This window comes from Pholcus phalangioides, unplaced genomic scaffold, assembly GCF_987345545.1.
Source record: "Pholcus phalangioides strain wild (caught in Gottingen) unplaced genomic scaffold, Ppha-v1.0 ptg000039l_1, whole genome shotgun sequence".
In the NCBI taxonomy this organism is placed as follows: domain Eukaryota; kingdom Metazoa; phylum Arthropoda; class Arachnida; order Araneae; family Pholcidae; genus Pholcus; species Pholcus phalangioides.
The window spans coordinates 26512465-26539009 of NW_028301625.1; the positions used below are offsets into that span (position 1 = coordinate 26512465).

The 26545-nt window shown below is 33.8% G+C and overlaps 1 protein-coding gene across 1 annotated transcript in view; it reads left to right on the plus strand.

Annotated features, from left to right (window-relative positions):
- The window catches only part of LOC149065772 (glutamate receptor ionotropic, NMDA 3A-like), a 189475-nt gene that overhangs the window by 124779 nt on the left and 38151 nt on the right, over window positions 1–26545 (plus strand). Inside the window, exons 2-4 of the mRNA XM_089253843.1 lie at window positions 15037–15220; window positions 17080–17387; window positions 18756–18886. Of these exons, the coding sequence (XP_089109969.1) occupies window positions 15037–15220; window positions 17080–17387; window positions 18756–18886 (623 nt within the window). The remainder of the gene's footprint in view (window positions 1–15036; window positions 15221–17079; window positions 17388–18755; window positions 18887–26545) is intronic.

The following is a 26545-nucleotide window of genomic DNA, read 5'->3' on the forward strand; positions in this document are numbered from 1 at the left end:
GGCACCAAAATGGATGCTTCCTCATAATGACAGTATATTTTTGTTGCTAGTGGCGGCCGTGTCTATGATTGCCTAAAGTTTTAGAGCCTGGGGGGGGGGGTGTTTTTTTGTGGAGACCGCGTGTTTGTTTTCTAAGGAGGCCATGAGTTGCGACTGATTATAAGAAACCAAACTTTTCGTCATACCGTAAATTCTAATTTGACTGAAGTAAAAAAAGCAGGAGGGATGTAAAGAGCATATGGGTGGTGTCTTCAGCCATCCATATTTAGATAAGACAACCATAAATATTTTTACTGGCATTGTATTATATTTTATCATGTATATATAGTCTTTAGTTTTATAATTGCATTTTTAATTAAGTTGCTATATTTTAGAAATATATGACATTCCTATTTGTTATGGGCATCTTTTTCTCAGCCAGCTCGTTGGGCATTTTGCCTGTTGTGGCCTTGTATTTGTATTCAGTTTTTGGCGTGAATTCGTCTTTTAAATCATCTGACAATACTGGGAGCATTCGCAAAAAGTTGTTTAACAAAATGATTTAAGGGCTCATATCTCAAAAAGTATTCAGAAATATATCAGTGTCTTTTGATGTCTGCGGGTAGGTCTTTTTAACGCAAATCTAATGATTTTACTCTGGTGTGCTTTAATACATCTTACGTCTGGTCACCAGGCTCGCGGCCCACTTTCGTAACGAAATTGTTTCACGCTTTACCTCGAGAGGTTCGAAACGAAAATAAAAGCCAAGGGTGGAAGGCATTTCTGAGACAAATCCAATGAAATCCCTCCGGTTTTAATACCTCTTCCTGTCTGGGCAGAAGGCTCGCAGCCCGGTTTCATAATGAAATGTTTTTGCGCTATATCATGAGAGGTTCGCAACGCAAATAAAAAACAATAGTATCGTGTATTAGCTATTAAAAAACAGATCCGATGATACCAATTTTATTAAATCAGTACGCACCACGCGGTTCAGGGCGCAAAGAACGTATTCATGTCAAAACTTGAGACCGTGTCTATGACACAGCCTACCCAAATGTTTTAGCGACTGTTTTTTTTCATATACGACCTGGCCTTCCTGCAATCAACGGTGGCGTTTTTTTTGATCGGTTAAACCAGACCAGACCAGAAAATACAGATGATTTTCTATCGTTGTTCAGCCTCTCAGCAATATCCCAGTTGTAATCCCAAGGCAAATTTCTAATAAGGTATGCATAATATCATTATCGACACTTTAAACTTAAGATTGATTGAACTTGAAATTGATTCTTGAACTTGATTTTCCAGGATAAAAAAAATCATCATATAGAAATATTTGCTAAACAACTTTTTAATTGCCCAGAATGAAGAAGCATGGTTCGAATAGTGAATGCTTCGAATTCGTTTTTTTTTTGTATAAATCGGTTCAATGTATCACTCATTCTTAATACTTTCTTCACAGAGTATCGTCAGATTGTTCTATGGTGTTCGATCATCGGAGAGATTGAACCTGATGGTTCCTTGATGATCGAATGCTACGGGGGGGGGGGGCGATTGATGGCCTTCGATCGACCAATCTTACTGGGGCGATCTGCATTATTGGCATATTTCAGCTCATTGAAGGCGATAATGAACAAAAAGAAAAACCTAAAAAATTCGATTATTTAGTAGCCATAATTTATATGAGAATAAAATTATCCACCAAATATTCAACGTATGCCCATGATGTTTACAAGATAGAGTAAATGAATTATCGTTCGTTTTTCATAATCCATCGAAAACAATAGTCCTCCGTCTATAGGAAAGTTGATTATAATATAGACAAAACGCACGCATCACCACACACCAGTGGTATTTTCACCACCAATGAAAATCGGGCATGGCCTTTTATAATAATCTAGTATTTTTTGAAGTTTTGTTTTTTAAATAATAATCAGTAAATTGATTAAAAAAAAACAATCATGAGAAATATCGACTTTTGCTCTCGTTTTTTTTCTCTCATTTAAACTTCATGGAGATTGTAAAAAATCGAAATAAAGTTATCGATGGATCTTTTTCCAATTTGAAATAATGGCTGAATTTAGAAATAAAAGTATTTTTCTAACAAAAAAATGTCTTGTAATCGGTTCACACCAATGCCTTCCCTTATGCGTATTGTTCGGGAAATGATATTTAATTAAATATTAGTCGATAAAATAATAAAAATTGTAACTATAATAATGGAAACCCATCATTAGAGATAGAAATCGCGTAGAAAAGATGAATAACTACTGAAATGTGTTTTCATGCAAAAGGGGACTATTCTACCATCTATTTTAGTGTACAGTAAAGTCTGAATCAAAAGCTTCCGAAAAAATAAATAAATAAAAAATCTCTTATCTGTGAAATATCCCAGAATTTCCATAAAAAGAGCCTAAGAAATGCTACCGTAGCGAGAGATTTTCTTTATTGATGGTCTTGGTGTTTTCCTACTTTTTAAAAAACCATATGCGTGAAGAAGGATGGATGGAAAAAAAAAAGAATAAAATATATAAAAGAAAACGGTGGCAACGTGCCAGCTTCTTTGTTATGGTAAATAAATGGCCCACGATCTTCTTTTTTGTATCAAATATGCTACAACATCGAAAATCCGTGGGATATTTCTAGACTATCGGTTTCTCATAACTGGCATATTCTTCGTAAAACGCGGCTAAGAAAATCCTCGTGAATGGCAGAGGACAGCGCAATCAATTCCTGCCTATAGACAACTTCTTAGGGTCTTAGATGCCACAACACTCGGCGCAACACAAACCGTAAATTAAGATCTCGAGATTAGAGAGAGAGAGAGAGAGAGAGGAGCGGTTTTATGTTTTCACGGGAAATTGCGGACAGTTTGGCATCGAATCTGTACTCTTCAAAACTGCTTTACAGCGACATTCTCTTCTCTTTTTTTTTTTTTTTTCCGATACCGCTTTTATGGCCTGAACGCTTTCAACCCCCGCATCAATACCAATAGTCAAATAATCTTTTTGTAAATTATCTGTTAAAAGATGCGATTGTTGACTTTATATACGTAATTCCTTGAAACTATTTTTTTTTAAACACTTTTTAACTCTTTCCGTACTGACGGTACTTTAAAACAATGTTCCTTAACTTTTTTTCAGGCCATGATCCGTTTGGGCGCATTTTCTTCTTGTGGCCCCTCCTGTCTTATTCAGGGCCTCCTACGCTTATCCAAGTCTGCGATACTTTCTACGTATTGAGTTGAACTTAATCAAAAATAAATTTATAGTGAACAAATTTTTTTTAAATAAAACTGATCTCAGGAACCCTAAGCCTGGATCCAGAAGATGGGTGACCATCCCTCCAGAGAACAGGATTATATGGTCTGTATAAAATATGGGACGAACCCACACAATAAATTGACCCGTCTGACACATCACCCTGGATCAGCGCTTGCTCTGGATTAAAGTTAAGCGAGCTTTTTCTCGTGGGAGTTTTAACCCTTTGACGGGCAAGGCTGTATATATCCGGCCAAGAAAAACGTTTTTATTTTATAACTGACAAGCATGGGCGGAGATACGAGGGGCGTGGGGGCATTGCCCCCCAAAGGTGAAGTCGTCTGATCTAATACATATATGTATAGATGAATTGACATCATCATCATCGTGCCCCCCAGCAATAATGACCGTGCCCCCCCCCCAGACTTCCAAGTCTATCACCGCCTATGCTGACAAGCCCAAACATCTTCTAAATCTTTCTGAATAGAGCACATTTTCTCATCCCCTCTACTTATCACCTGCTGAAATCGGAAGAAAGCCTACTGCATTAAAAAAGATATGGCAATTTAAACGGCGTTTAGTGATTTCTGCTGGTTTCGAACATGGCCGTTTCAACATCATGGATTTTCAGGCAAAGTGATGTGTTTGGGGGCTCTATACATAGACTGGAAGTAACAGCGCTTAAATATTTATATACTTACATTCAGAAATCATAGTACCAGATCTTATTGTGTAGGGTCCCTATGGATAAGATGCTCCGGGACACGCACATATGGGCCCATGAGTTAAGATGGCCCTGGTTCTATGGACAACTTTGCTGTATTGTGGAAGTAGTCACTCACACACACACACACACACTTTTTTCCCCACCTTATTTCACTAGAAAGCCTTATTTCTTCGCGACTCTTAGTGTCCCCCCTTCACTACTTGTCGTGGCTGCTCTTTAATCTGATTTTCACCTGTAGCCCTCGTAGAATATCCCAGGACTGCCAGGGGGCCATATGGCCCCAGGTTGAGAACAACTGATTTAAAGTACCACCAGCTTTTTAACCCCCGTAACATCCCTTTCCATGCGTTGTTGGGTGTTAGTATTTTGATGTACAATGAAACTTCGTTACAATTGTAACGAATAAATGTTCGATGTAACGATAAATCCCTCTGCAACGACATTTTCCAGATCTTGTTTGGAATTCCCTATAGTATACATGCTCAAATCTTGGTGCCGAATGTAGCCCTCGAGTCATCTGACGTGACCCGCGACCTCAAACCTAATTTTATAAAAATGAACTAAGTGGCACATTTTTACAGATCACTTGAGCGACTCGCGGGGCAGTTCCGGATCACTTAACTGACCTGCGGTGCAGTTGCACATCACTTAACTGACCTGCGGTGCAGTTGCACATCACTTAACTGACCTGCGGTGCAGTTGCACATCACTTAACTGACCTGCGGTGCAGTTGCACATCACTTAAGTGGTCCGTGGTACATTTCCATGTCATTTAAGGGACTCGCAGCACATTTATAGACCATTTGAGTCACCCGCTGTACAGTCACAGATCACTTGAGTGGCCAGCGGCACATTTACAGGAAGTGACCCGTGGCACAGCTCCAGATCACTTAACTGACCTACAGTGCAGTTGCACATCACTTAAGTGATCAGAAGCACATTCCAAGTTCACTTGAGTAATCCACGACATAGTTCCAGATCACTCAAGCGGACCGTGGCACATTCATAGATCACTTAAGTGACCCGTGACATATATACAGATCACTTAAGTGAACTGCGGCAAAGTTCCAGAGCCCTTAAGCGGCCCTCAGTGCAGGTCCACATCATTTAAGTTAAGAGCGGCACATTTACAGATCACTTAAGTGACCCGTGGCATGTTTCCCGATCAAATAAGTGACCCGTGGCATATTTAAAGGTCACTTTAAGCGACACGTTTGAAACCAATGAAGTGGCCCACAATCTCCTGATGGTCGAGCACCCTTGGCAATGTTAAACTCCTCTCGATATAATGATACTCTTAACTACGATAAATCCCTTTATAACGATATTTTTTGAGAAGAATTCGAAACCGTTATACAACGATATTTTTCTATATTTCCTCAAAATCACATCCAAAATATTTTCAACGTCCTCATCAGTTTTATACTTTCGAGGTTGTTTAACACAACGTCGATTTTCATTATCTACCCACCGAAAGTTGTTAATGAAGTTGCCGTGAAGAGCTGCTGTTTGTGTAGTACACAAAATTGGTGTGATAAATTACTTTACAGGTTGGAACAACTAGCTCTGAATTTTGTTCATCACCTATACTCAGTTAGAATTTTTTGCTGTAAATAAATATTTTCATAAATGCATTTATACACGGGGTTACCAACAAAGAGCCAATTCGGAGAAATGCCAGACATTTTGCAAATGTCTGTTTTCATATGAATATAGTTTTTGGACATATATTTTCATCTGAATCAAATCGAATTATCCAAAACATGAGGAGAAAAGAAAGAATTAAACATTAATAAGTAATTTTAAGTAAGTTAGTTTTCAAGTCAAGTTTAGTTTTGAGTAATTTTAACATTAAATTGAATAGAAAACTCGAGGGGAACTCCTAAAATTCGAATTATCTAAAAATTCGAATTAACCAAGTTTAAATTGGCCAAGTTCGCTTATATACACTACTCTAATTTGGCGATTAGAACTAAAATTTCTTTAAAAAAAAAAATAAAGGAAAAAATAACTGGAGAGGGATATAATCCATTAAAACAACCCCAACTCCATAGAAAATAATTACGAAAACGATCAAGAATTCTATCGCTTTTGATTGAGGGGCGAAATAAAAGGAAAAACAAAAAAAACAGACTTTCAACATCAGCAGTTCTTAAGTCGATTATTTATTAGGCGATTTGAGGTCTCAAAGTGTTGTCCGAGCTTCCGTCGGCATCGAAAAAATTCTTCCCAAAATGGGTGAATCACCTTAATTTCGAAAACATTTATTCAACTCAGACTCCACCTTATTACTATTTTTATTTTGGTTTTTCTTTAAAAGACAGTAGAAGTCTTTGGCTCCTTGCCATAATCACTTTGTCTGAAGCTTCGGGGACTAAAGAGAAAACAAATCAGATGAGAAATAGAAAAAAAGTTAAAAAAATGAACAACAGAACCATCCCAAAAATGTTGAACTTTTATTTTTTTTCCTTTCCTGGAGATTATTTTCCGTTATTTTTCTATTTTATCCTGGAGAAGTCACTCTGTCCGAAGCTATTTTCCAACTCGCATCATTTGTCTCTCCTCCAGTTTTGTTCAAAAGTGACTCCAAACTCTTCTCGTTCTTTATTTTTTCTTATGTTTTTATATACATTTCTTTTGTTTTGTCTCCGTCAGACCTCGACGAATTTCATTTCAGTATTCTTGTTTAGATAATGTGAATCGGAAGGTGAGCGATCTCAAAAATTAAATTTTCGTTATATGAAGGAAAAAGAAAGACTTTCTCGCGCACAGTAATATACTCAAATTTTCGATCTCATATCAGCAAAAACGAAATATATTTTTCAATATTGACTCGTTTTTGGCTAGAATGGCGATTAGCCTACGCGAAAAGTCACCAAAAAGTGAACTTTTTGTATAGGCCTACTATTCTAATTTCACTTCGGGGATCTCATACCTTTTAACATGGACGAAAAGCGTCAAAAACTATGCTCTAGTAAAAATATCATTAAAAATATTATTCAACCATGAACTTAGAAAAAATTTACACATATTTTTGATTGTGTATGCTATGCTATTCCAGCACAATGTTCCCTATATTTATAATATTTATTTTTTTGAAAATGTTCGAACTGGCAAACATTGAAATATCCAAGGGATAAAAAGGTTGAGAGGTTATATTGAACAAAACTGAGGGGGGGGGGGGGTTACCCTGAATGCTGTTACCTGAAAAAATAATCTATTATCAATGTTCAAAAAGATATGAGATGTTGCACTTCAGGGGAGCACACTGTATTTATATGATTGACATAGATTTGAATAGTTTAAAAATGTCATTTATATATTGTTTGCCAACTCACTTTTCTATCATTGTTGAAGAATGCACAGCAATATGTTTCTTCTACACATGGTATTTCCCTCCAAAATGCAAGGGTCAAAAATTGTTCTTGCTTGGCTTGGCAAGGAATAGGAGACGTGTACTTTTGAGCCATTCTGATGGTAATTATAGAAACTTCATGAACAGCTAACACGTAAAAACTGAATGTTTAGGAGTTAATTGCTTAGAAGCATTAATCCCGAAACGAGCTCAAAATATAGAATAAGTTGACTTGAAAAATATAAGAAAGCCATGTTGCTTTTGAGAGCAACATTGCCAAATAAAGGGTTAAAAAATGTATTGATAACACTTTGCGAGCATGATAGAACACCTGTAGCATGATATCAATATAATTGTGAATAAAATTGATTCAAAATGAAGGAAACTGTTCAGTTTATGAAATGAGGCAAAATATTTGAGATCCATCCATACTTGATTTTATGGAAAAAGAACTAAATTTAGTTTTTTTTAATTTTGAAAAATTTGAATTTTAAATTTGTTTTTAAATAAGATTGAGTCAATTTGAAATCTCGATCTTTTGTCTCATTTTATGAACCGAACAGTTTTCCCTTAGAAACGTAGAATTTTTTTTTGTTGGCCTTAAGAAAAGACAGGGCAACAACTTTCTAATTGGGATTTTCAGGACATAGTGTCTGTATAAAAAGTTAATTATTTTTGTTTTAATAACTATAGAACCCCTTCGCAATATGAATAAAGTATATGAAGTCGACACATTATTTCAATACTTTTTCAATTGCAAATATGGATCAGTGGTTCACCAATTAATTGCGGCAAGCTATGCATCCTGTATGTAATTAATAAAAGTGTTAACCCATTTTTGACCGCTCTTACAATTCGTGACCGAATTTCACTGATGACCTACCGACAGGATTTATATAATCGATAAAAATAATATATTTTCTGAGTTTCAAAAAAATTGAACATCAATGTAGTATGCTTTTTTTTAATTAATGTAAATTAATTAGTTTTAATTAATGTAAATAAATTATTTTTTAATTAATGTAAATAAATTATTTTTAATTAATGTAAATTAATTATTTTTTAATTAATGTAAATTAATTAACTTAATTTAATCAAAATAATTAATAATTATAATTTTTGGTACCTCATGTACAATACGGTAAAAAGATTAGGAAAAAAATTACTATTTTTCTATTTAAAGTTTTTTTTCTGTTCATGGTCATTACAAAAAACTCCAAATAAAAACAAATTTTCTGAAAATTTCATAATTTTAGTCATAAAAAAATCAAATTTCATTATAAACAAATTTTAAAAAATACTATAACAAGCACATCAAACCATTTTAGTACCTAAAAATGTACATTTTATACAATTTTTTTTTATGAAAAGTATTTGAAAAAAATTTAAACAAAGCGCTGCGCAAATTCAACGTCAGTCAAGAATGAGTTAACCACCGATATAATTCCTGGGAAACAAATACACAGTTGTCACGAACGAAACAATCCCAACAATACATATCACTATTTTTTGTTTTTAATGAGAAAATTCCAAGGTATTCCATAATTTTCACACTCGGCATCTTAGTTCATTAATTAGAGAGAAATTACGTTTGTGTGAAATTTTCAGCAGTCAGATCAGTTTTCCTCCCGGGGGAAATAGAAAGATTCAAAGATATCTTGGCTGTAATTAATAACTTCTAAAGGAATGATTCGAATCGTAAAATGGAAAGTTTTTATGAATAAAGCTAGATAAGAATTAAAACGGGATATATATATATAATCGATATTGAAATGTGAAAATTAAAATTGTATTAACTTTTAATGAAAATTCAATCACACGCAAAGAAACCAAGAACAATAGAAATCCAGAAGCATTTTGATAAATTATTGAATGTTTAATGAAACCATTCATTATGACCTTCAAGAAATAACAGCTTTATTGGAAAAATTTTAAATTACACAAAAGTCCTTGGAATTCAATATAAAAGAATTAAATTAATGAAAATACTTCTCCTCTTTCTAAACTTTTCTATAAAAATAATTGTATATTATGATTGAAATAATCCCTTAAATTAATAAAAAGAATATAAACTTTTAATTAATATTTAAATACACCTATTCTCCAAAAAAAAAAGTAAGAGAATATTTTGTGTTTTTCAATTAATTACTATGAATGTGAATTTAAATATTTATTATTCATTGAAAATCATCGTGTAAATTCTTATGCATGTTTATCGTAAATTTATATGTATAAGATTTCTTTCATACTGCAAACTTGAAACGCTTATGGTGTGTGTGTTTGAGCTCATTCATTCAGCATTTGAAAGTGGATGTTAAGATGAAGGCTCATCACGTTCATGTTATTAAAATCATACAAGTAAAATAGAAATGTTGACATTTGTGTATGTCGTACAGCTTAACGCCGCAGTTGAAAGAAAAATCACGGTTCCTCTCGATTTTCTATAGAAGTTTCGTCCATGTTTGGGGAATAAAAATCATGCAACATCATTAAAATATATATGCATAATGAATTACATCCTTGTTACATAATTTTACAAACAGCAAAGAAAGGGTGTCAACCTTCCCTGCAGTCAAATCACATGAAAGTTGCGTTCACAGAATTAAAAAATGTAAGATGTGGAAAAAACACACACATGCACCAGAGCTGAACAAATCTCCAAAAATTTACATGCGCGACTGGAAATAATACATGCGCAAATCATATTTCCGTGCAGCGGGCTCGTGATTGAAGAAAATACTCACCGTAGCTCACTAAAAGCTTTACATGCCCTGGGTATGTCGGGCAATAGATTTGTCCAGTACTGACACATACTACTTCGGGATTAATAGTACGTTTGGCAAGAAATAGCGGAAATGCGTGTAAGGCCGGCATCACACTAGAAAAGATTAATAAAAATTCTTTTACAAATCTTGAAACAAACAAAACAACCAATAAGCCTATTGGTCACATTCGCTCTAATGTAACAATAGGCTTATAGGTTGTTTCCTTCTAGTTTTGCAAAAGATCTTTTATCAAACTTTTATAGTGTAATACCGGCCTAAGCCACGAAATTAGTCGACATTTGACATCAATATACATTATCATACATTATTTTTAACACTTTAATGATAAATTAGTTAATATTTAATCATAATTAAACGTACTGCAAATGTGAAAATATTTTTCGATACTTTTTTGGGTCAAATATGCCGCTTGCACCGATTAGAGTCTTATACCTTGAAAATTCATTCAGAAATGTGTTTTTCGTCTGGCGTATCGAACCTTGAAGTGGCAAGACCAACTCCTAAAGTCATTTACAAACCAATTAACCAACAAGATGGACCGAAAATCGATCATTTCTTTTAAGGTCTCGAAGAACAGTTGAGCGTCAAAGTACCGACGATAAATCATTGTGTTGGAAGTCGGAATTTTTCTTTTATCCAGGTTTTGAACCTTCATCGATTCCTTCAGGGCTTCGGATCAGAAATAAAATAATGTATAAAAGAAAAATTCTTATCTCTCTCTCTGAAAAAAAATATTTTCTTTGTTCTTTTAGTTTTCTCACAGAAATTCCAATCACGGAGACAGTAATGTCTTTTAACTGAGTTATTCCGTAACAATCACTAATTTATTATTGTTTTTTTGCGATTGTTTCTTTTATATTCTCCGATCTTTTCAATTGTTTATTTCTAACTCGTTTGCCGTTACATTATTCCTTAGGAAATCGCTTGGAGATTCATGAATTGTACATTTTCAATTTCCGGAAGAATGTCTTGAAGACAAAAGGGAAAAATCTGTATTTTGAGTTCCATTCACTTTCTTTTGTTGTATCTTTTGACACTTTGTTGTACTTCTTTTGATTATCTTTCAAAAACTTTTTCCATTGTTACCTATTGGTTAAAACTTGGTGATTAGAGGCCTTTACGGTAGCGTTTCTTTTTTTTTTTTCAAGCGTTCGTTCGCCCATCGATAAAACAATTTCAGACAATCAACAACAATCGTTTAGTGACAGTTTCCTCGCTTTTATTAACTCAATTGTCTGTAAGACCGTACATTAAAAAAATGTTCTTTTTTTTTCAGAAAAACCAGAGAAAATATTTTTTTGTTCACCACATTTATGGGTTCTCATATGTTTTATTTTTTTTCATATCTTTTATTTTTGCTTTAGCTTTGTCATAAGACCCTGTTGCAATATTTTTGCCGCGTCACAGATTTCTCCTGGATGAGTGGATTTCGTAAACAACCCTAAAAAAAAAAGAGCCCTTTGGGCTGGAAAAATAGGAAAAGTGGGGAAAAAAACAACATACGAGAGAAAAGATTTTTCGAAGGAAACTGGAAAAAAAGGAACCATTAGGAAATGGTCGGAAGAGGCCGTTTCTGCTGATGGATTTCCGCTCATCTAATGTGTTTTAAAAATAGATCACCGTGTTCCATATAGACACACACTGAAAAGCCTAAAGCATTGCTTGAACACCTACTTAGAATATCATTTATAAATGTATATATGCATGAAATCCTTTCAAATCACTTTTTTTTACCATTTCACACTGACTCAAGATGAGCACTTTTAGTCACTCAAACGACATGTTTTTGTACTGAAGTTTTCATTCTCAATATCCATTACGAGATGATATTCTCAAGTCATAAACATAATTGAAACCTTGAACATTCATTGGTTAAAAAAACAGAGAAGTAATTTTTTTCTAGCTTTTTAAACCATGGCTAGAAGTTGAAATAAAACTCGACAGTCTACTGCAGACCATCTGGTTTTTACTTTGATCTATCTGATCCATGGTAAGCTCAGACAAAAAACAATATTATTATTATGACAGAAACCCTAACAGCCATAAAGGCCTCATGCCTTTGAATATTTTAAAAGCAGCTCAAAAGATATATGCTGAAGTAGAAATATAATTTAAAATATTATTTTTATTTATTTTAACTTATTTCCAATTTTCACACATATTTTCGATTTATAAGCTATGCTATATCAACACAATGTTTTACATATCTGAAGTTCTTATTTTTTTGCAAATTTTCAAACATTAAGAAAAAATGCTCTATTAGAACTTTACTCATGAAAAAATACGCTCATCATAAAAATAGCATGACATTTTCCACAAATTTCGGAAAATGTGCTGTTTTCTACCGGTGAAAATACGTAGTGAAGTATTTACCATTAGTAAAGTATTGAACGTTCGTAATTAAGGGGGGGGGGAGTTCAAAAAATTCTTTTGTTTGATGACCTCTCAAAATTTCTCACAAATGTCAAGTAAATCCTCACGAGGACCAATCTTGACCAATTTTGCTCACGAGTTTCCATCGCTGACGTGATCAATGCAATTGAATACAAATCGATTCAAAATCAAGAGAACTGTTGAGTATCCTTCAAATGAGGCAAAATGTTTGAGATCCATGCATAAATACTTGATTTATAAAAAAAATGTTTGATTTTTTTCAATTTTTAAAATTTCGATTTCAAATTTGAATTTAAATAATAAATGAAATTTAAATCATTTGATGAGCTAAACAGTTTTTTCGGTATATTTTGAATCAGTTTTTATTCGATTACATTGATGTCATGCTATTTTATCATGCGCGCAAGGTGTTAACTTTTTTCATAATGTTTGAAAATTTGCAAAATAATGAGTATCAGAGATATGGAAAGTGTTGTGCTAACTCAGCCTATACAATCAAAAATATGTGTACTAAATCTGAAGCAAATCCATGGTAAAATAATATTTTCATGATATTTCTACTAGAGTATAGTTTTGAGGCTCTTTGACAATTTTAAAGGGTATGAGACCTCTTAAAATACTTTATTGAACACTAGTCGTAGCGTAAGACCAAAAATGTTGTACTTTTAGGACAATAATTCATTACAGCAGAAGGAAAATATTATATAAATACTCAATATAATCTATTTTCTGATATAAAATTTAAGAAAAATATCTACAACAGAACATTTTTCCAGCTCTTAATAATATAAAAGAAAAAGATAGGATATTTTTTTAGTTTTCACAAATGACCCAAACATGTATTTTTCTTTGGACACCAAGGGACGGCCTTTAGATCATTTCGTCGACTTGAAATAGGTTAAAGACGTATGTAGCCCTCGAGGGACAAGGAAAAAAAAATCATTACGATTCTTTTTCGGTCATTTGTAGCGACCAATCTAGAACAATTGTTTTTTTTCCAGCGATGGTCGTTCCGCCCATCTGCTCACCAACGATGGTCAGCGCATTCGTACAGCTAAGAGAGAAATTGTTCGAAAATTTCCCATCGAGAACTAGGGAAGAATAAGATCTCTATTCTTTCTTAGGGAAAAAAATACGCACATATATACTCACTCGGATTTAGATTCTTTTCGAGTTCGACGACCCATTTCCATCTTTCTTGTTTGTGCATAAGAATAATAAGAGGTTTAGGTTTGGGACCCTTCTTGTGGTCAAAGCAGTCATGGCCATGTGTGCGTCTTGTGAGAAAATTCTCCATCATTCAACACCAGACATTCTTCTTTCTTAAAAAAAATAAGTAAATAAGAACTTTCTCTTTTTTTAAAGAAGGCAGAACGTGTGTTTTATTTCTATTTTTTGATGATTCAAATCACGTTTTCTCTTAAAATTCCATGTGCTTCCAGAGTGGCACTCGTTGCTCTCGCTGGGGTTTTTTTCTAGTTTGTTTTCCGGGTCATTTAAAACAAATAGCGACGCCGTAAATCACGAACTCCGAATTTACCGAGTATTTTGTTCATTTTTTGAAGGTCTCGGATACTTAAGTTTTTTAAATGAAACGCCTTGTTATGAATGACAAGATAAAGGAGTGCTGTTACAATAAATCGTATCTCAACTGCTTACCCCAGATGGAAACAAAGAATGGTTTATTTCACGTGTCATTGGAAAAACTATTCTAGAAAAAACATATATTAATTTTCTGTTTTTGCATAAAATTACATTGGGGTCCTGTTAACATGCTCAAAAAGAATCAAAAACAATCTTCTAGTAGAAATTTCATTGAAAATGCTATCCAACCACTGATTTATTTCAAATTTGGCATATATTTTGATTCTATATGCTATGCTATGTCAACACAATGTTTTACATATCTACAATACTTATTTTTCGCTAATTTTCAAACATCAAGAGAAAAAATTGTCAGCACCTTGCGCTCATCATGAAATAACATGACATAAATATAATTGAATAAAAATTCAAAACAAAGAAATTTGTTCAATTTATAACATGAGAGAAAAGATTGGGATTTCATTGACTCAATCTTATTTAAATTAAATTCGTAATCTAAATTTTAAAAAATCAAATAACTTTTTTCATAAATTAAGTATTTATGAATGGATCGTCAATATTTTGCCTCATTTTGTGAACTTAGCAGTTTACTTTATTTTGAATCAATTAATCCAATGTTGTTTCACCATGCGTATACAAGATGTAAAAATAAATTTTTTCTCAATATTTGAAAATTTGCAAAAACATAGGATTAGAGATTTGAACGACAGTGAATTGGCATAGCATATGCAATCGAAAATATATTTACTAAATTTGAAACTAATTAAGGTTGAATAATATTTTTCTTGATATTTCTACGAGAACATAGTTTTTATGCTTTTTGACCCATGTCAAAAAGTATAAACCCCTTAACGAATCTCTGTATTACGCGTTCTTTCATGAAGAATGTTTATTTCATGTTGCAATATTGAATATGTTAATTTGTCCCAATAGGATGTCAACCCATTTTATGTTAGTCTTGACCACAGCGCTATTGATTTGGCTGAAGCTATTTTCATGTTGCTGAAAACTAATTCCTGGATGCATGCCATTGTTATAAGAGACGAATCCGGATTTTCCAAAACATTTTCCCGACACCTACTTACTTCCTTAAATTCCAATATTGGAGCTGTAAATGGTATGTATGTTTCTAATTCAAAATCTGATACAATAGCAATGCAATACGAAATTTTTTTTTTTTTTAAATATTTTACCCAATTGCAAATCTTTCAAAATGAAATAAATAAATAAAAAATGAATTTATATATATATATATATATATATATATATATATATATATATATATATATTAAGAGATAAAAAACATACACCACAAATTCTGAAATTTTGCAGGAATGTTTATTCACCATGTGTTAGTAAAACGAATCTCGAACTTGAATATATGATTATTCGTTAGAATTTTATGAATTTTCAAAATTTGGAAAATGTTGTCAAACCTCGATATAATGATAATCTGCGGGAAAAGAAAAAATATCGTAGTAGAGGGATTGTCGCGGCTTTATATCGAGAAGCGATTATCATCGTGTGCCATCAAATTTATATATGCTGCTGTTGGAATCTTTTCTAAATCAGCGTTGTTAGTACCATCGGAAAATGTACTTTTGTGCATTTATTCGTCGCCAAAAATTGTAATCGATTGGTTTATTAATAGAATTTAGTTGCATTGCTCTGTAAAGTTGAATAAAAGTTGTTTATCGCACTGAACTTTTGTGTCTTGCAAAGAAAGTCGTGATAGCAGTACATTCCTTTGAGCTTTCGGTGATCCTGTAGTCCAAATTACCGATGTTATTAGACGGCTTCAGAAGAACGAAAATAAGTGACGAGGTTAAAATGAAATTCGAAGCGAATCTGAGCAAATCATAAAAAAATATCGTTGTGCGTCGCGGTTTTTCAAAATCTTCTAAAAATATCTTTATAGAGTGTTTTATCGTAATGAAGATATCGTTCTATTGAGAGGAGTGTAACATTGAACTATAGGCAATTCCAAACAAGATTCGAAAAATACCGTTGCAGAGGAATTTATCGTTATATCGAGTATTGTTGTAGCAAGGTTTCACTGTATGAATTATAAAAATCTGAATTAAACATTTAAAAAAAAAAATACTTTCTCTTGGTCAATAGCAAAACCAAAGTTCATGTACTAAGACATGTCGAATAAACATTTCTGCAAAATTTCAGAACTTCTGCAGTAGTTTTTGTTTCTTTATATATTACGGATGAGCTCAAAAACTGCAGTCTGAGAAAATCGGATTCAAAGTATTTTGTCCTGTGTACATTTACACTATATCCGAGGATTACGTCACTCTCCGCTATCTATACGAAAGTTTTTAACAGCTGGCTGATACGAAAATATATTTAGGAAAGAGAGAAAATTCAACTGTGCCCTTGCGGGATATCGAACCCACGTCCTTTCACTTTCGTATGAATAGCGGAGAGCGACATCATCCTCGGATAAGTCGCCATCTGGTGGCAGTGTCAGCAATTGTAAGCTTTGGCCCGAGTTAGGTCCGACCGTTCATGTGCGATCCCGTTCAATGCCCACGAGCTCCGAGGGAAGATTGAGATGTTCGTTGCCTTTGAGTCTAGTACGTTCACCCGGAAAGTGAAATTAAGTGGATTCGATTCCCCGCAAAGGCAGTTGAATTTCTGTCTTTCCTTAATATATCTTCGCATCAGCCAGCTGTTAAAAACCTTCGTATTACACTGTAATTCGTTATTTCTTTCTTTTATTTTGAAAAAACAAACTAGCTGATTGACACGAAATTTTGTGCATTTGAGTTTTAATTGAATTTAACAATTTTTAATGTCATGTTTGAAAAATCGTCTTCACAGGGGTTACGAAACCCCTTAAAAAACTGTCAATTTTGAGAAATTTCATTTATTATTTTATTCATTTCTTTATTTTCAAATTTATATAATAACATTTTTTATCAATTAAGGAAATTAATAATGCATGTTTCTTTTATTTGTCACAAGGACATTTCTGGAGCAATCGAGAATTAGAGCTGAAACCCAACTGGAGTGACGGTGAAATATTTCAAGCTCTGGGTGATATCTTACCAAGACAACATGCCAGAATTGTTGTCGTTCACTGCCATCCGGAGATAGCAGTAAGAATTTTCACCGAAGCGGCTAAAGCTAACCTGCTTCAAGCAGATCGTATATGGATACTTATAGAAGATGCCTTCAATATCAAATTAACAACATCATTACCGGTTGGAATTCTCGGAGTGAAAATGAGGCAGAACACATTGGACAAGAACTCGATTCGCTCAGCTGTAGAAGTTAGTCTTGATCATTGATTTTTCATTTTTGCAATGGAAACAAACCTATCGTGCAAATTCAGTGATGTCTCGTCATCCTTTCAATTATTATCAAGAGCCTAGACCTTCGGTCACGTTGTGTTCTAGAAATCGTGTTTAATCAGGAAAGAAGAAATCGTATGCAAATCTGCGTCGCAGTGAACAAAAGGCGCGGACGCCAGCCCTGTGAAGTTATTCCAGCGTGCAACCGTTCTAACAGTTGTAACATCCAGGATAATGGCACGCTTTTGTAATACTGAGTCCGCGCCTCTTATTCACTGTGACGCAGATCTGCATACGTTTTTTCTTCTTCCCCATGTTACATTTGCATGCATGGTGTTCTTTTTCTCTCGATAAATTTCAACAGGAATGCCGTTTTAACGTTTGAGGAGCGGCCATTTCGAAACCTGGTGCGTTTGCATTTCATGTTAGACCACGCATTCTTTGACGACAATTATTTGTATTGGTATGTACTATCACCTCTTAAAGTTTTCCCATCTTTTCTGAATCATCCTGTATATCTAAAAGGAAAATATCTGCAGTTACGCTTTAACCCTGAAAGCGACACAGCAGAAATCACTAAACCTCTTTGCAAATGCAATACTTTTTCAATGAAGCAGAGGTGTTCTTCCGATTTTCAGCAAGTAGAAAATGAGGAGTGTAGGAAAAAGTGTTTTATTGAGAAATCAACTTTACAAAATATCTAGGCTTGTCAATGTTAAAGTAAAAGGCTTTTAAGGAGGCGAGATATCTCGATAATGCTGCTTAAACGGTTAACAGAAAAGTGCCACGTAAATATGTCTTGTTAGCGACTTAAGTATTATTGCAGACAATCTATAAGTTTGAGGATTATGAAGAGTGCAATTTCATTTGAAGGCGTTTGTGAAAGGAATTTACTGTTATCTATTGATCCTTTGGTAAATATCTTTATGTGGTGAATATTTCGAGTACATATTTTTTCCAAAGAGAGATTTGATATTAATATTTCGGTAATGTTTAAGGAAAATTAAATATCGCTTGGATATTTTGCTGATTTAATCTATAAAAATTGTTGATTACGACTCATTAAAATAAATTAAATATCGTAAACTTTAAACGATGTAGATATTTTAAAAAAATCAAATCAATATAGTAATCAAGAAATATATTATTCGGTGTAATTCTATAAGAAATCATTCGGATTCCCTCTAAAAAGATTGTATGATAAACGTTTCAGTCTATACATATGTAAACCTTTTATATTTTTTTTACAGAAAATCGCAACGAAAAACGTGACTAATAAATTTTACTGATTTTTTTCAATATGTTGATAGCCATGATTTCACGATGCTTCTGTATATAATCACTTAGGTTTTCGCAAATGCTATCGAAGATATCGATTACAAAACATGGATAGGACCATTCAGAAATTATACTCGAGAAATGTCCTGCTGGTTTGGACCGGGTGATCATCGGATGCTGTTCACTACTCATGTTTATAGGTATGATATTTCATCTCTTCATAAACCCATATATACGGGCATGGCCCCCACAAGGGGGAGGCTGACAGGGCTCCAGCCCTGGGGCCCGGGACGATTCTTATCTTTTTTTTTATTTTTTCATGCCATAAATTCATTATAAAGGGGCCCGTGAAAAGTCTGGTCTGGGGGCCCGCCGAAGCTCCCATCCTAGGGGCCCCACTCCAGGATGTTGGGGCCATGTATACGTGTCCACTACTATCGTTGCCGAATAGAGAACTCCGTAACTGTTACACTTAGAAGAAACTTTCAATTACAAAAAATGTTTTAAATGCTTTAACCCATCCTAGAAGCTGTCCACGTGCAAAAAGTATTTCTTAAAAAGTTGAAGAATTTAAATTTTTATACGGTCCTTGCATCCCATTAGTCTTTGCAATTTAAAAAATCTTCAAGCACCGACATTTCAACCTTCTGTGTTTAACCCAAATAAAAACGTATTGAATTTTTATTTTTTTACAAATATGGATGTAAATGGGTGCTAGTAGCATATTTTTAATTGAAACAATACATCAACACAGCAATTTAATTAATTAAAGGGGATTTTGAACTAACTAAATGGTCAATAGCTAAACTGCAGTTTCCCTTAATTTTTTGTTGTCTATAAACATAAAATCTTGCTTAGCAAAGTTGAGTGGTTGTTACCTTGAATTTCATTTCAAATTTCCGCAATTTGGTGCGATTTTATAAATCTCTGAACACGTAAAATTTCGGTAGCTCTCAAAAATGACACCAACAAGGAATCAGATCATTCTAGATAAAAATTATTGTACGTATATAGCTGTATTTTGTGCTGAAACAATGCCCACATAAAACACTAAAAAATACTGGAAAATCAATCGGTATAATGGATTTTTTTCGACCATGTACATTCAAATATACACGGAACCTAAAGGGTTAAACCAAAACTAACCTATAATTTTGTGGTAAAAACTGCTTAATTAAAGTTGAAGAATCTTTCTTGACGAAAAAATGAGGGTAGAACACATGAAACTAATCACAAGACAAATAATTTTGATTAATATAATTTATTCACCGTGAACACCCTTATAGCTTCTCATGTTAAGTCATTGGATGAAATCTCAAGAAAATCATGGTATTTATTAGATATAAATTTTCTTAGTAGGTTATTAACCTTTTCACACAGTACAAATTTCAGAACCTGTATGGGACATATGTCCCGGTGGGAGTGAAAGGGTTAAAACTTGGCTATAATGATGCATTTCCTGATATAGAGCATGGCCTAAAATTCTTGAAATTTAATGTTTTATAACTTGGTTAATTTCGGTCGTAAAATTATGGATGTTTTTAGTTTAAAAATGAAAAATGTACTAAATAATGGTAGTGGTGCTTAACCCTGGTAGAGATGACTTTTGATAATGGTAGCAGCAGTGACCCTGTATAAAAATTTGAATTATGTAACGTTCAAACAATGGTTCTTCTTACTCAGATGGGTTTCTAGGAGTGTGTGTGTGTGCGTGCGCGCGCGCTGCGTAGCGGAATAGTAATTAGCTATTAGGCAGTGATAACAATATATAGACACCTACTCTATGTACGAATACAGTGATACCTCCCTCGGCTAACGAAAATAAATGATTCGTACCGGAATCACGTTCATCAGCGGAAACGTGATTTCCAATTGGTTTCCATGGAAAATCGTTTGATTCATTCCAGCTTCTGCCCTAAATTCAAAGAGATAAGTTTTTACAACACCAATGAATGCTACAAAAAAGAAAAAACTGATTTAAGGCTGAAATGAACATCTTCGAAATTGGATAAATCAGAATCTACAGGAAGATGAGAGATGCTGAAGATCTTTTTATTTTCCATTGTGTACACAACCAACACCAGCTTTAGTCTACTAAAGCTCGTGTTGACACAACCCAATCGAGTTCGTAGGCGTCCTCATTCATTTGTAATTTGGTTAGCTCTGTCTGATACATGCAGATAGAAAAGATAAACTCCTAGAATGTCCAGATTGTTCAACTTGATGCTAAGAGTCTTGCACTGAATGAACGCGTGTTCTGAATTCATAGCCTCCCTTTTTTTAATACATTTTCTATTAGCTGAATCTTTCATTTTGCATAAAATGGTTCGAATAATTTCAGAAAGAGAAGTATAGGTGCATCTGGAGAAAGATTCCGAGGTGGACATGAGTTAATTGGACTTTAGTGATAGTAATTCTGATGATGACTGGCGTGAAAATTCAGCTCCCGACGCGATTTTTTTATATTAGCACTTGCATACACATCAACGAAAAAGTTCGTTAACCGAATCCGTATTTGTTAGCCCAGGCAGAAAAATCACGAAAACAATCTTCGTAAACCGAGGCGTTTGATAGGCAGAGGTATCGCTATATATTGCTCGTACACAAAGACGCAAAGCATATGCGTGTTTTCTATTTATTTTCAACGCATCAGCTCGAAACATTTAAATATTATCATCTATAACACAGAATATGTATCAACCTTTCTTATAGAATACATATGCGTAACGTTGTCAATTTCGTAGTAAATACAAGCCAATCATCATAAATGATTCTCCCAAGAAAAAAGTTAGTTTCTTAAGTGAACAATATATACACGTCCATTGTCATCCTGCAGCAGACAAAACAATAAATACATTGTAACTTTGTTGATTATCACTTGATTTTATTCCGTAGGATTCATTTATCTTCGAAGACATTCTCATTCCTCCAATTGTCTTGAAAATCCAATCCATCACAATGCATGGGCGCGTAATATATTCAATGTTCAAAAGAAGATATCGATAAGAGAGAAAACTTCTCTCCCCCCCCCTCCATGGAAATTATCGGCTTCTTGATTATGACATTCTTCATCTTTACATTTTCTTTTATCAAAAACGGATCAATGATCGGACAACAAAAATAGCTTCTTCTTTGTGTTATGGTTTTTTTTTCTACCGTTTTTATTCCAATAGAAACTGAGCTTATTTGATTTCATTTCGTAGACGTTCGATCCGGTAAAACCATCACAAAAATCTACTAAAGGTCGCTACACAAGAGAAAAATATTTACTCAATAATTCATTTTATCGCTATATATATTTTGGGGGTGGGGGGGATATCTTTAGGTTTACTCGGTTAATGAAAGCAGCTGAACCACATTCCTCCCGCAGTTATTGCTCATCTTTTTTTTGTGCCTATATTATTATTAATAATATCAGTATTATAAGTGAACAAGAAAAAAATGAGTTATCTAGTTTTTTACAAACTTTTTTTCCTTTACAAAAAAAAAACTATATAGTTTAAAAAATGTTCAACTATATTTTGTTAACTATGTATAAATATTTTTTTTCAACTATATAATATTGTAAAAGAATTGTTTTTGTTTTGTTTTTTTATCCCCGTCGATCTGTTTCATTTTACCCAAATATTTCGAAATAAAAATTTAGGTTTTTTTTTTTTCCCCCGATTCACATTTATTTTTTTTCTTTTCTTTTCGAATTTTCTTTATTGGAGATTTTTTTTCTTTCTCCTTCCTTTTAAATATTTCATGCAGTTTCACGGTGAAGCCATTTACCATCACTCTTTTCAATTTAATTTACGGTGAGAGAAGTTGAGCAGAGAATAGTAGCTATACATTGTGTGTGTGTGTGAGGCGTAAAATGAGGTATCGTAGAAGTTAAGGTTACGGTTTTATTCTTTTTTAAAAGATTAATGGTGAGAATGAAATGAAAAAAAAAAAACAAGTCGATTTCAGCTATTATCAAGTTAGATGCTTAGTTTAATCATGTGATATGAGATAATGGTAATCCATTGAATTTGTTAAATTTTTACGAATGGAACACATTTTTTTTATTCCACCACCCAACATTCTTTCTAATATGTTGAAAAATTTAATTTACCATATTTTATTGTGAAAAAAATCAATCAAATTTATACAGTGAAACCTTGCTACAATGATATTCGCTATAACGATAAATCCCTTTAAAACGATATTTTTTTTCAAATATTGTTTGGAATCGCTTATAATCTAAATGTTAAACTCCTCCCGATGGAATGATATCCTTTACTGCGATGTTCCCCTCCATAACGACATTTTTTAGGAGATTTTGAAAGTGCTGCAACGATGTTTTTTAATATTTCGCTCGAAATATCCTTCATTGTATTTTTAAACTCATCACATATTTTAGTTCTACCGAGGACGTCTAATAACATCGGTATTTGGTACCACCTGATCACCAAAAGTGTTGAAGATTTCGGTAACGCTACTTTTTGCACGATAAACCAAAGTGTATTACAGGAAACCTTTTTATAGGGCAACACATCTAACAGGATTTTGCTTTGAACTTGAATCAATTAAAATTTTTTCGCGTCGAATAAATACTCAGTAGCGCATTTTTTGGCGGTACACGCCTGAAAAGATGACAACAGTGACATAAATTTGATGGCACTTGATGATAACATGTTTCCCCTCGGTATAACGATAATCTCTCTACAACGATATTTTTTTCTTCACTGCATAAGTTTCACTGTATTTACAAAGATCTAAATTTCCTAAAAAAGTTTAATTTTTAAATGTTCAATACACAAATGCAAATACAAGGCCACAACAGGCAAAATGCCCAGTAAGGTGATTGAGAAAAAGATGCCCATAACAAATACGGATATCATATATTTCTAAAATACAGCAACCTCGAATTAGAAATGTAAATGTAAAAACAAAAAACTATATACACAATGATGAAATATTATACAATGCCCATAAAATCTATTTATGGTTGTCTTATTCCAAGTATGGATAGCTTCTCGATTTACCCCAACATTTTCATCGTATTTCTTTTCAAACGTGTCAATTGTGTTAGAATTTACTACCTCCGGGGTAATTCCATTTATTAACAACCCTATCAGAGAAAAACTCTCTACCACACCACAACCTAGAATTGTCCCTTACCAATCGATACTAGTGTCCCCTTGTCAAAGCAGCTGATTGACGGTGTATTAATAATTCATAGTCCATCCTATCCATCCCGTTGAAAATTTTGAACACTTCGATCATATTCCCCGACACCTGCATTCTGCCAAACTAAACATCTTCAAAAAATGAAGTCTCTCTTCATAACTCAAGCCCCGTGTGTCTACAAGGACACGCGTAGCTCTTTTCTGCATCCACCTTCAACCACAAGTTCATGTCCCTCTGTTAGGTATGGTCTCCAAAACCTTACAGCATTCTTCAGTCCAGGACAAACTAAACCTCGGAAAAGCGAAAGAGTGAACGCGAAGAGACCTTTTTGAAAGTGGAACCGAGCATTCTATCCGCTTTTTTGACCACCGCTGAAAAACATTCAGAAAACCTAAACGATGCCCCATCAATGCGAATTCCCAAATCGGTGACCCTAGTTGCATCCGGAATAGTGACAATATTCAAGTCAGAAAAACGTGAGTTGTTTGGACCAAAATGAGCGACCATGCACTTGTCGACGCTAAACGCCTTGCCCCATTCATTTGCCTACGCTGCAATTGTTTAAGTTGGTCTGGAGCAACTTCCTATCGTTTTGATTCCCGACTACCCCCTTAGCTTCGCGTCATCAGCGAATTTGGTATAGCAATCCCATCGATACCCTGATCGAGTTCATCTAAAAAAGGGAAAAAGTATGGGACCAAGGACACTTCCTTGAGGACCTCCACTTGTGACGCCTGTCAAATCAGAGAATTTCCTGTTCACCATAACCCGTTGTCACCCATCTCTTAACCACGATCCTATCCAATTCCACAAGTTGCCCCAATCTCGTGTAAACGCTTATATTGGATCATTGGTTACTTTCAGGGTTTTTTGTTTTCCGACAGAAATACCGAGTCTAGTTTCGTGGATCTTTACTAAAGATTTATTATTTTCCTCACTTTAAAATCATATATCTAATTTCCTATCTACTTTTACGAATTCGGAGGAAGGCCATGAATCATTCTAGCAAAAAAGAAACGAGAGTGTGTTGTTAATGTTGAGCTTAACGCAAGTATTTTCTTGTAGTCGGTGTTTGTGGTGACTGTTAAAAAAATGTTTTTTTCGAATAAAAAGTTGTTCCAAAACATAAAAAGCTAAAGATACCCATTAAAGAATTCTCTGAAGAAAATGCCATTAATTTAATGTTGCAAACTTGTATATATAGCCGCACCCCTCCCCTTCCCATCAACGTGAGCGGTCATTTCAGTGATAATCTCGTTTAAATGGGAAATTTTGATTGATGCTATTTCACTTCATTTGAACAGTGATTACTTTGGAATTCTTCGTTAGCAGTTTTATATGAAGGAAAAGTGTAGAGAGAGAGAAACTGGACATTTCTTTCATTTGTGTGAGTATTAATCGTTATTTTGATTTATCGGTTCGATTTCGCTATGATAGTGCAAGACGGTGCAGAAACATTCATTTTTGTTATTTTTAGGGAAACACGTGGATTTTTTTTTCAAAACATCAGATAATAACTAAAACCCGGTACAACGATACTCGATGTAAATATAAATCCCTATACAACAATATTTTTCGAATCTAGTTTGAAATCGCCTATAGCCTAATGTTAAACTCCTCTCAATGCAATGATATCCTTTACTACAATAAATCCCTCTATAAGAATATTTTTAAAGAGATTTTGAAACGGCTACAAAGATCATTTTTATACTTCACTCAAAATCGTCCTAAATTCTATTAACTTTATCACTTTTTTGTTTTTGTTTTCATTCTTCCAAGAGCGTCTGATAGCATTGATGTTTTGCACCACTAGATCACCGAAAGTGTTGATGAAGTTGCTGATATTGTCACTTTCTGTGTGTGTGCGTGTGTGTAAAACACAAAAGTTCAATACAGTAAATTTCTTTATAGGGGCAATGCATCTAAATGAATTTTATTAATCAATTGGTTTTTCGTGGCGAATAAATACTCTAAAGTGCATTTTTTCAACGTATTGACAACGCAGATTTAAAAAATACGTCAACAACAGCACAAATTCGGTGGCACACGAGATGATAATGTTGCCTCTTCATATAACGATGATATCTCTGCAACGGTATTTTTTCTTGGTTTGAAGAGTATCGTTATATCAAGATTTCACTGCACATTATTTCAGATCGTGTTCTGAAAGCATCGGACCAAATTACAAAGTTATGTTGTTTTTAAAATTTTACTATTGCAATAAAAAAAATTTAATTTCTGATCACACTCAATTATTATAATTTATAATTTTGTTTGTAATTTTTTTTTATTTTGTTTTCTTTCTGACTCAATGATAAAGTGTTCCAGACTCTGCCACGAAGTTGGGCTGGAAGAGATCTCGGCAATGGGATGAGTCCGGTGGCAGAGTTCTGACGTTCATTCATTCATAATCACACTCAATAAGAGCTAGAAATATTAGGCATACTGTTCTCGTGCAAATTTAAGATTATGATTACAGTGAAACCTCACTACAACGATATCCGATATAACGATAAATCCTTCTGCAACGGTATTTTTCGAATCGTATTTGGAACTGCTTATAGTGCAATGTTACACTCCTCTTAAGAACGATATCCTTCATTACGATAAATCCCTCTATAACGATATTTTTAGAAAATTTTTGGAAAAACCGCTACACAACGATATTTTTTTATAATGTGCTCAAAATCCGTTTTAAATTT